This window comes from Epinephelus lanceolatus, chromosome 24, assembly GCF_041903045.1.
Source record: "Epinephelus lanceolatus isolate andai-2023 chromosome 24, ASM4190304v1, whole genome shotgun sequence".
NCBI classification, from domain to species: Eukaryota; Metazoa; Chordata; class Actinopteri; order Perciformes; family Serranidae; genus Epinephelus; species Epinephelus lanceolatus.
The window spans coordinates 15,777,495-15,788,915 of NC_135757.1; the positions used below are offsets into that span (position 1 = coordinate 15,777,495).

The 11,421-nt window shown below is 40.7% G+C and overlaps 1 protein-coding gene across 1 annotated transcript; it reads left to right on the top strand.

Moving 5' to 3' along the window:
* Window positions 1-100: 100 nt before the first annotated feature.
* tgds (TDP-glucose 4,6-dehydratase) lies at window positions 101-4,982 on the top strand. Its single transcript, XM_033624121.2, has 12 exons — window positions 101-327; window positions 1,621-1,687; window positions 1,812-1,880; window positions 1,987-2,077; window positions 2,184-2,332; window positions 2,426-2,524; window positions 2,752-2,811; window positions 2,893-2,936; window positions 3,065-3,230; window positions 3,311-3,366; window positions 3,457-3,554; window positions 4,353-4,982. The coding sequence occupies exons 1-12, from the start codon at window positions 281-283 to the stop codon at window positions 4,445-4,447; spliced, it is 1,041 nt and encodes a 346-aa protein (XP_033480012.1). The 5' UTR covers window positions 101-280; the 3' UTR covers window positions 4,448-4,982.
* Window positions 4,983-11,421: the final 6,439 nt, after the last annotated feature.

Genomic DNA, 11,421 nt, shown 5'->3' on the forward strand with positions numbered 1-11,421 from the left:
ACACGACAACCAATCAGAGATCAGAAATTCGTCTACATGCGCTAGATATCCCGCCCCTTTTCAACGTGTCAACACTGCTGTAAAACGGCCATCGACTGTCGTAAATTAAATTACACAATGTAGGTAGTGTACTGACGAAAATAAAGAAGTTCAGTGCTGCTTGTTAGCAGGTAGCAGGACAGATAACGGAGTTTAGAAACGACCAAGATGTCGTTATTATGTTTATAGGAGACTTTAATGTGAACAGACAGCTGTCGGTGTTCAGTGTGATGACCGGAAGATGGACTTTAACAGGACTGTTCTGGTGACCGGAGGCTATGGATTCATGTGAGTTTATTTTGAGTTTAAACTGATAATTAAGACATGACTCACCGTTATTCAGGTAGTTGTACCAGGTCATCATTCAGTCTCATAAGGCAACCAGTCTTCTTCACAGTAAGATAACCGTCTCACAAAATATCGTTGTATCACATTACAGAATTTATATTATCATCAGTCAGAATGACCCTCAAAGGAATGAAAATAGGTAACCAAATGTACACAATAGTCAGCTTTTATATCACGTTACACCTCGAAACCGGAATCACTGCAACCTTAGTAAGATTTAACCGAATTTAGTGTCATCTAACAGTGAGGACTGCAGGTTGCAAAAAGCTGAAAATTCCCAGTTAGTCAGTGTTCAGTGTTCAGGAGGTTTTTACCAGGAGCCGAATTATCCGCAAAGGTCTCTTCTTCTCTGACATAAACGGACCAGGTGATAAAAATGGTAAAAACACTGAATAAAGTAGTGTCATGTTAAAAATCAGTGTTCATCCTATGCTGTTTGGCATGTCAGAAACGGGCAAGCACCTGCTGATGTGTGCTCACCTTTTTTCTCTGATAACTTAAGATCCAGATGTTCAGGTGGTTTTAACCAGGAGCCGAATTATCCGCAGAGGTCTCTTCCTCTCCGACATAAACAGATCAGTTACTAAAACTGGTAAAAACACTGAATAAAGTAGTTTCAAGTTAAAACTCAGTGTTTGTCCTATGCTGTTTGGCATGTCAGAAACGGGGAAACACCTGCTGATGTGTGCTCAACTTTTTTCTCTGATTACTTAAGATCCAGATGTTCAGGAGGTTTTTACCAGGAGCCGAATTACCCGCAGAGGTCTCTTCCTCTCTGACACAAACTGTCCCGGTGATTTAAACCAGTAACAACACTACATAGAGCAGTTTCATGTTAAAAGAAAAGTGTTTTTCAGACACTTGTCGCAAAAGGGCTGTGAACTATGGTGGCTGATGCAAAAACGTCATAATGGAAATGGCCCTATCTCGAGCCAGTGTTTGGTTTGTCTGTTCTGGGCTACTGAAGAAACATGGTGGTGCAACATGGAGATCTCTGTAGAAGAAGACTTGCTCTGGTGGCAAGAACTTTGGAGTAATTATTATGGGTTTTAATCTTCGATAGCTGTCAAATAAAAGGTCATCTTCTTCTTAAATGCAGCAAAGTAGAAGTATACAATAGCAGAAAAATCAAATACTCAAGGACAGTACAAGTACAATCAAACTGAACTGAGGTACAGTACTAGAGTAAGTGTTTTGTAATGTCTCATCTCCACCTCCCCATCTCTGTTCCAGTGGCTCCCATCTTGTGTGTTCGCTGGTCAACAGACACCCTGACTGGAGAATTATTAACTTGGATATCGTAAGTTCTTACTGGTGTTTGGTCGCGCTGACACTCCAAATGGATGAATGAATATATAGATCAATATATCCCAGTATGCGATATGTATGTACTGTAGGATTTCTCATTGTCTGATCTCTTCCAGTTGGATTACTGCTGCAGCCTCAGGAGTCTGGAGAGTGTTGAAGACAGAGCCAACTACACCTTTATCAGGGTGAGAGCTGCTCACGTTAATATTGTAAAACTAGAGATGCTCAACAGCGTCTGGTGTAGTGATCTCTATTAAAATAACAACATACTGGTACTCCTTTCTTTAACAGGGAGATGTGTGTAACTCGCGGCTGGTAAATCACATTTTCAACACTGAAAACATCGATGTGATCTTTCACCTGGCAGCAAAAACACACGTCGGTGAGCAGGAATTGAGGTTACACTCATCTGCCGGGCTGATTTTACTGTTCATGTATTCATAATCAGCTTCTGAAAATTATATTTCTTTCTTTCTTCCCTTGTTCAGAGTCATCGTTTGAAACTCCGTCTAGTTTCCAGCGCATTAACATCGATGGGACCAGAGTTTTACTGGGAGCCGCCCATCAGGCCCGACACCAGCCACAACGCTTCATCTACGTCAGCACCGATGAAGTGTACGGAGCCAGTCTGGACCAGGTCAGTGGACAGTGAGTTAGTTGACAGATTGTTCAGTGGATCATGGGGTCATGAGTCGTAATGATGTGGATACTGGGTGTGTGCTGTCTGCAGGTGTTTGATGAGAGCAGTCCAGTGAGGCCCTCCAACCCGTACTCTGCCACTAAAGCAGCCGCAGAGTACCTGGTTAGATCCTACTGGGACAAATACAAGGTACACACACACACAGGCAGAAAAGTGGCTAACTAAAGACATGTATAGTTAATATGACAATACTAGATGCAATTAAGCTTTAAGGTTTATCATCGTGGTTATCCGATTGGAAATACACTGTATTTGCCAGCTTAGCTCATTTTGACATTTAATAACAGATGCAATAATCATGATTTTGTTCCTCACAACTTTGCATGTTAAGAACTGCTCTGTCTTTTTATTACCAGTTTCCCATCATCATCACCAGGAGCAACAACATCTACGGCCCCAGGCAGTACACTGAGAAGGTACAGCACCCAGACTTTACTGTGACATCTTGATCAGATTGGTCCATTTTGAAGCCAGCAATCATCTTCTCAATCTTTCAGGTCATTCCAAGGTTTCTCACCCTCTTACGCATGAACAAGAAATGGTAGGCTTGACTTTCTTTTTGTTTTTCACTGACGAATCAGATTCAATACTTGTTTGATATCGAGACAAAAATAAAGCAGAGTATGTGTAGTTTCTAACCTGGGTTTCTCTGTCTCCGCTCTGCTGCAGCACCATCCAGGGAACCCTCCCGAAATCCCGCCATTTCCTGTTTGTCGATGACACCATCAGCGCCTTCCTGCTGGTTCTGGAGAAAGGGACTGTGGGAGAAATCTACAATGTGGGAACGAGCTGTGAGGTTCCCATTGTGCAGCTGGCCAGGGAACTTGTTAAGATGGTGTGTATAAGAACTGTTCTTTTAATTTAATCATATAGCAGGAGGTAGCAGGTGTTCAATAAACTGTCTTTGTTCTTTAGATGAAGAACGTGACAGACTCTGAAGTGAACGATTGGCTTGAGTTTGTGCCTGACAGGTGAGCGCAAACAAATATTTCCTGAGAAATCTATTAAAAAAAAAAAAACAGTCTCCACAAGCTTAATGAACTCTAACCTCTGCTCTGTAGGCCGCGTGTCGACCTGCGCTACCCCATCAAATGTGAGAAGCTGCAGCAGCTGGGCTGGAGAGCAGAGGTGTCCTGGGCTGAAGGCATCAGACAGACTGGTACAGTAACACACACGAAAAAACTCTGATTTAAAGCTGGGGTTAGTAGTTTCGCCTTCTGCTAACAAAAGTAAAAGGCTCACAGCTGCAGCTATAAGTCGATGTTTATGTAGCTAATGTTAGCTAGAGCCTTGGTTTAAAGTGTGATATCCAAAAGGGCTTAACAGGCCCAAAAGTTTGCAGAGAAAACGGCATATGTAACAGCTTCAGGATCACAATTACAGTGGTTAAAATGAATGACCAGGGCTGATACAGGCTACTGCATAAAGCACGTGCATATGCCTATGCTTGTCTTGTGGGAGGGGCTTAGGACAGAGAAAACTGCTAACCCCAGCTTTAAAGCGAGGAGATAAGCCAGTACATTTAAGCCTCATCTTTAAAAGGTGCATGTTGTAGCCCAAATTGTCCATCTAAATCAGGAGTGTTGAGGGTTTTACAGGCTAAGGACACCTAAGCGCAAAGGGACGGTAACTTCTAAGTCAGTAGCAGTTGTAGCGTGGCTAGGTGTGTTAGCCTCACCTTCTGTACTTTCGTGTGTGGTTTCTGAGGTGAACGGTATGTCAGAATCTCATTTGAAAATGTTACAAAATTATCCATTGTTCACAAGAATGTCCATATACTTTCAATAATAATAAAGCTAATTGGCCGTATGTTTCAATAGCACGCAAGTGTTAGCTATCTAGTTCACGGTACCACACAGTATTTACCTATATTAAATTAAACAATAATTTGGTGCTGGTGGTTCCTTCTTTGTAGTCTGTGCTTTTAATCCCTGTGTTCTACATCTGTGTCTTTCAGTCAAATGGTACCAAGACAACTCAGACTTTTGGTCAGACCCGAGCAAGGACCAAGAACAAATCATAAGCAAGCTTGAACAAGCCACCAACAAATAAGTGGCCTGACTTACGTCTTAACTAACAGCTACTGAACACATGAGCGAACATCAGTCTCGCTGTACAGCATTTTTTATTCTCAACTGTCTGTAAGTGATCGCTGGACCAACAGGCCCTGAAGTGCCAGACAACAGGAAGGCAGAGCCTCCCGTCAACCAAAGTTTCACCTGGAAATGAATGCACTTTATTTTGATATTAATTACTAATTCAGCTGGTGTTAATGAGCATAGCAGTTGTCTTATTTCCTTTTCCGCGTTGCCCTCATAGTTCAAAAATCAAATGACCACATATTGTAGTGATGGTCAGCTCAAAACAGGGAAGACGTGTATTACATTGTCATGCACTTAATGAGATTACTCAGAGAAATGAGACAGACGGCTGTAACTCTTCAGAACATGTAAACACACCAGCTCCTGCTAACATTCAACAAGACTGTCAGTTCATTTTAGTCATTTGTTTTATACACATTGTTAAAAGATCTTTATCATGTCATTCTGTAGAATGTACTGCAAATAAACTTGATTATTTAATAGCTTCAAAGTGTTTGACCTGCTTTTCTCAAACATCTAATTTTGTACACGTTTAAAGACACAGAAGAGGAAGAAGAAATGGATCGAAACAGTTTTACATTTGCAAATCCAAACCTTTATTTGTGGTAAAATCAGAATAGACAGTTGTTTTTCTTCGTGCAGTGCTCCTCTTCGTGCACAACTGCTAAACTAATACATAAAGCAAATACTAACTACCAGGCTGGAGGTGCTACGTGTCCACACTGAGGAGTCTGGCCAGTCAGTAATGGGGACAGCACTGGACTTTTTCCTCTTTCAGCTCAGTCAATAATTATTCCTCAATGAGAATGCCTTTTGTTCACAACTAGAGAAGAGGCATGAACTTTGATCGGTCATTAATCGTGGCTTTACTGGGGCCACATTACATTCTGTCCCAGTGTAACTGCAGAATGTCTCATGCAAGAGACAGATGTAGACTCATATGGATAAAAGGAACCTGTATGGGCATTGTCAGGTCATCTTTACCTCATTTCTGATTGGCCAGACGCTCCCCCCGTATGAGCATTAACACCCTAATGCCTGAAAATATGCAAATCACAACAACATAGCAATAGAACCACAGTTAATTCTGTGTTATGAAGACTTTAAAGATCACCACTTGCCAGACATTCACAACAAGGGTATTAACGGAAAGGAAAAAGTGTAAAGACTCAAATGAATTAAAAAAACAAAACAAAACAACATCTGACTTGGAGAGAATCTGGACACTTGTTTTTTGTACTGCATGTTTCTTTTGTTTTTTTTTGTTTTTTACAAAATGGTCTTTGATCTTGACGTTTTGTTAATTTTTTTTTTTTAATCCAAACCTTGGCATATATGGTGGTATTGTCTCAAATTTTGTCTGCCAATTAAAAATGGCTGTTTGTGTTTGATTATCATTATTGGCAATGGAACCTGTCGCACAAACAGGTTTGTGGATCTGATACTGAGTCCAATGTGACTTTAAAGGTAACCCATGTCGGATGTTTCTCTTAATATGTCACAGTCGCATCAGCTGTAATAAAACTGTCTTCACTCTGTGGCCTTGTGTGAGGAGTGCTGCTACTTTGTAAGTATTTAGGGTCCAATTTTGTTTGGACAAAAGCCAGTTTAAACTTAAGGAAAATGTATAGTGCAGGTCCAGACAATGCACTGTTCTGGGGTTTGGGACTGGGTTGGCAAAAACAGTCTGGTTTAACACGAAAAGATGTGCACATAGCATGGGTTGTTTTGTCTTGACCTTACACAGGGGGCTGCCCATCGTTCAGACGGCCCAAAGTTCTGCAGCTTAGTTAGTCAGGAAAATGTCCTACTGGACAAAAAACCCATTCTCCGACAGTCTGTTATCCCAAAAAGCCAACGTACATTGCTTCGAAGTACAGTTTCTCCAAAAATATATCCTCCCTGCAGTGTGACAACCCATTCCCCAGAAAAAATGTTTGAATTGTACTTTATCTTATTTTCAGAGAAACTGGACTTTGGAACAACAGGCTTTTGTTTTTGGGATGACGGACTGTGAGTAAAATAGACTTTCGGTCCAACAGGATATTTTTCGGACCAACGGGACGTCAGAACAATGGCATGGCACCCTTGTACAGTGAATTGGTGATTTTGGATTCCTGATTAACTGATGATTGAATCAGTTTTGGTACCAATGTGAGATTCTGGATTTTTAAAATCTGTTACTTACATCATCACAGGTTGTTACAGTGACATATTGAAAGAGAAACCCCTACACGCTGCATCTTTAACATTAAAAAGCTCACACTACCCCAGAAAAATAGAAATTTTCACTCATACCAATGACATTCAACATTCAAGTGCCAGTGTTTTTGTTTACTGTCTTTTGGTCAAGTCACTTTGTAAAATATCAACTTTTGTATTAGGCTTATAAAAATAAATATTTCTCAAAAATGCTTGATAAATTACACAAACTAGCAGCGAAAGTAGACTCGAGAACTCTGTGTGCAAACAGCTGATTCCTACGGTTGCTGTTAACTACAACTCCACCTGGTCCCAAAAAATAAAACGGCTTCATATCTGGAAGAACCTTTCCATACGACACATACACACACGTGCACACACACACACCACGCACTAAACTGTGGAGAAACCTCTCTCTTTGACACCTGGCTGTGCTACACTTCAAACACTCTCACTTGCTCCTTCGTACCTCTCGGAGGTTTTGAAAGACATGTACTACAGAAGACTTTAGTTGAACATTAAACAAAGTAACTGAAGTATTTTCTGTAAAACTCAATGGGTTTTCTACAACAGAGGGGCCTGCAGGCCGCAGCAATGGGAGCATAGCACCATTAATTGTTCACTGACAATAGAAGCACTCCGGCTGGAAAGTTAGTTACCGTAGTGACGCCGAATCATTTGCCATGGTGACACTGTCAGTGTCAGTGAGTCTGTTGCCATGGTAATGCTGTATACAGTGTAACCAACTATCTGCTCCATTAGGGCTGGGTATCACCCTGGGATTTAAGGCATCAAAAAGGTTTTTAAAACATTTCAAAAACTAAAGTGCTGCATTTCTAAATAAGAACTTTTCTTCCAGAGGAAATTAACCTGTCTGATTTGTGAAGCTGAAGATCCAAACAAATGTTACATTTACTGTAGAGGGTGTGGATTTATTAACATGATGCTACCTTCGACACTACTGAGTGGCAAAACAGACCAAAAATGGCAAAATACTAACTTGAACAAGACGAACAGCAAGAGACTCTACAGCCATGCAAGCTGCTCTGTGAGGCTGTACGTAGGCACAGCTAAATGCTAATATCCACATGCTAACCTGCTCGCGACGACAATGCTAGTATGCTAATATTTTGCAGGTAATGTGGACCATCTTAGTTTAGCATGCTAGCATTTGCTAATTAGCACTAACTACAAAGTACAGGTGATGCTAATGGCAACAGTATCAGTTTTGCAGGTATTTGACCATGACCCAAAGTGTGTGACAGTGTACAGTGATGTCACACGCATGCCCCCTACTGTATCCTATATTTCTACTATAAAAGAAATCGTTTATGTAAGGGACTGTTCGTTATTATGAGAGAAGGGGGGTGGTGCAAAAGGAGAGGTATGTCATATAATTTTTTAAACACTGGGGACATACTTATGTTTCTTTATTTCGGCTAAGGGGAGGGGCATACAAATTTAAGTGGTTGTATTTTGTATTTATTTTACTGCAGATTATTAAAGAAAACATGTCTTTTTTATATTTGGCAAAAAAAAGAGTGCACGAACTGACTGATATGCACGACAAGAGTGAAAATCCACGGCTTTTTTCAACTTCTGGATTTCGTCTTCAACTTTTAACTTTCAGTCTCTAATAACAATAATAATAATTCATGGTGGAGAGTGGTTCGTGCATTTTCCGTCCGGTTAAAGGAAAAATATTTGTAGATTCAGGGGTCAAAAAAATAAAGAAAAAACAAAAACAAAGTCACATCCCAGGCACCCCTCTGCTCTGATAAATGAAGAACAGTCCCTAATGGTTTGGTTTTTTCATCTGTGTTGAAAAATACCCAGCCCTAACCAAAAAGTTTCAGTCTGAAGTAAATCAGAGATTCAGTCACTTCAAGGCACCGTGCACATGTCAGACTTTGGGCTGAACTCACTTGTGCCAGCTTGTGCTCTAGTCCAAATGGAGCACAGACGGAAAACATCTCGTGCAGAAAAACTCGTTGACAGCAAAGTGAAAGCCACAAGTAATTGATCTCTATTGCACTTTCTGCAGAAGTTGGGTTCATTTTGACGAAGTGGGAAGGGAGTTTGGGGCACAGTGGTAGTTACGTGTTGCTTCAACACAGTTCAATGGTAATTACAGCTGACAGATGTGATCTGTCTGCCTTAGTAAAAGACCTAAATACATTGCATATACATGTGCGAACTCTGAACGACACTACTTGACAAGATTGCTCTACCAACAAGACGAAAATGTGAGGTAAACTGAAGTTTAACCTTCCATGACTCTCTGCTGCACACTTCCTATCTGTACCATCAGCAGTCAACACCCAGCATTTATCTTGTATTATATCAGCAATTCTAATATTTATCACTGCAGGCGAAATGCTCAGTCCTTTCATTTATTCACGGTTATTCTATCTGCCCCCTAGTGGCTGGTAGAAGGCATAGCAATGTCTACGCACTCAACCAGATTCAACCAAGTGGCTTTGCCTCCCACTGTAGGCCTTTGATTTTAGCATAATTAGCATTATTACTAAAACACAAGCAACTGCACTAGCTGCATACTAAGTTTGTGGTTGGCAACAGCCATGAATTCAAGTAACAAACGCTGACAATGTCTCCTCTCACACAGGGAATGTGTCAGTTGATAATTCAGTCAGGCATTAAAACTGTTGTTCAGTCAATATTAAAAGGTGGACTCTCTGATTTTTGTAACAAAATCCAAGAGTGCAAATTCAACTGTAAGGTAATGAGCTTTAGTTTGGCATTCGTCTGCCTGTGCAGATCTGTCTCCTCCATGATGGGGGACACACGCTGGAAAATTTGACAGTTATGAAACAACTGCCAACAAGACAGCTGGTTAAGAAAACTCCTACATGTAAAGGTGTCCCCAAAGACTATCAAAAAAGTGCAACTGAAAGAGTTTTACTGATGTGTAAAGTGAGTTTTAAACTAAGTAAATCCTTCATAACTGATTGTCATTTGCAATGTTATCTTTCACTTATTGTCCTGTTACTGATTTTTATCTTCCTGCTGGTTATACCTTCACACTGCACAGCAACAGTTCTCTCTGAGATGCTGCAGGAAAAATTAAAGTTCGGTGTTTATATCATGGCCACAGACAAATTCTCTGATTGGTTGCTAAAATCATCTTCTGGGACACCTCAAACACAGTTCTGGTCAACAATCAATCGCTGTTTTAACTGCTGCTCATGGTAGTTTAGTCCAAATTTGACTTGAAGTTGAACAATAGCGACATTATAATGCTGTATGCAACAAAGACAGTTAATCTGACAATTGAATCGCAAGTGGCCAAAAGATAATGCAAACTAACCTTCTGTGTTCGGTAGCTTTTTGAGTGGTTACATGGTGGAGTTTCATTTTAGTCCCTAACATTGCATCCGATGACAACTGTCCTTGAACATAAACTGGCCCCTCAACCATAAGAAGGTGAACCAAGTTACTGAGAAATCACTGAACTCATTTCTCCCGCCATGAATTCAGACACAAAAGCCGGTGCCTTAGCACCAGGAAACTTCTGAAAAATCGAGTTTTTATGTGACTTGCTGTCTGCTTGAATCCTGAGTCCTTTAGCATTACTCAACCTGAATTCTCCAAAAAATCACGTTCAAGCCAACTCCATCCTAAACCTCCCAACAAACTGTTCTTTAAGGAAACAGACTGGCCCGAACACGACCTCTTGAAAGTTAAAAAGTCTCAAAATCATAGATGACGGGAAAAATCAGAGTTCTAACAAAACTAAAGCCTGCTGTAGAATTGTATCTATTTGCTTGGCGTTCATTAACTCCTTGACCAAAAAACAACAACACTTGCATATGTTTTATTGTCTTGGTCCAGCCTTGTCATTTGCCAAAACCAGTGGGCAATTTGAGGTATTCTGTCTGGTGAGCATTAATTGGTTTCCGTTTGTAGTCAAAGTAGTATCGCCTTATCACGCCTGAGCAGGCTTGGCTGCATGCAGGTAAACAGTGGAGCGCAAAAAAAGGCGGGACGCATTGCCCGAAATGTAATCTTAGAACCCATCAGCCATAATTCTTCTGTTGAAATGTTGCACCCAGGTAGTTATCGTCGTCAAACTAGTAACTGATGGGTTCCTCAATTGATTGATTAGTAATTAAATTCCCCTTACGCCTTTTCCATAAATAAAGAAAAAATCTGATGACCGTATTCAAATTGCCCACTGAGCTAAGCATCCCAGACACTGCCTGGTCCAACATCGAGTGATCGGACGTGATTTCTACACAAGTGTTGTTTCACTTGTAATTCACATTCTTTTTCAGTGGAGATTCTCCTCTTTTTGTCTTAAGAAGAGTTTAACTATTTACATTTAAATCTATATTTTCACTTCACTAAAGTTGTTCATATAAACAAAACAAATTAAGACCCTGATGAAGATTAACAATTTCTCCCGCCAGGTAGCAACAGAGCATTTTGGGGCTTATTCTGCTGCTATTTAACACAGCGGGGGGATCGGACTTCTACCACTGAAGTGTCCAAATGTACAGTGGAGTTCCTTTTGGAGGTTCAATCAGGGATGAAACATGGACGTCTGATTCCACAGCAGCAGCGAGTGGGGCTGACCAGGGATCACAAAAAAATAAATAAATTGATCTTCTTGCATGTTGTAGCCAAAGATCTTGAGTTCTGTTGCGCCACTTTTCTACAAGCACACTTTATTGGTCCTCTGTCTTACTGTGCTATGCCGAG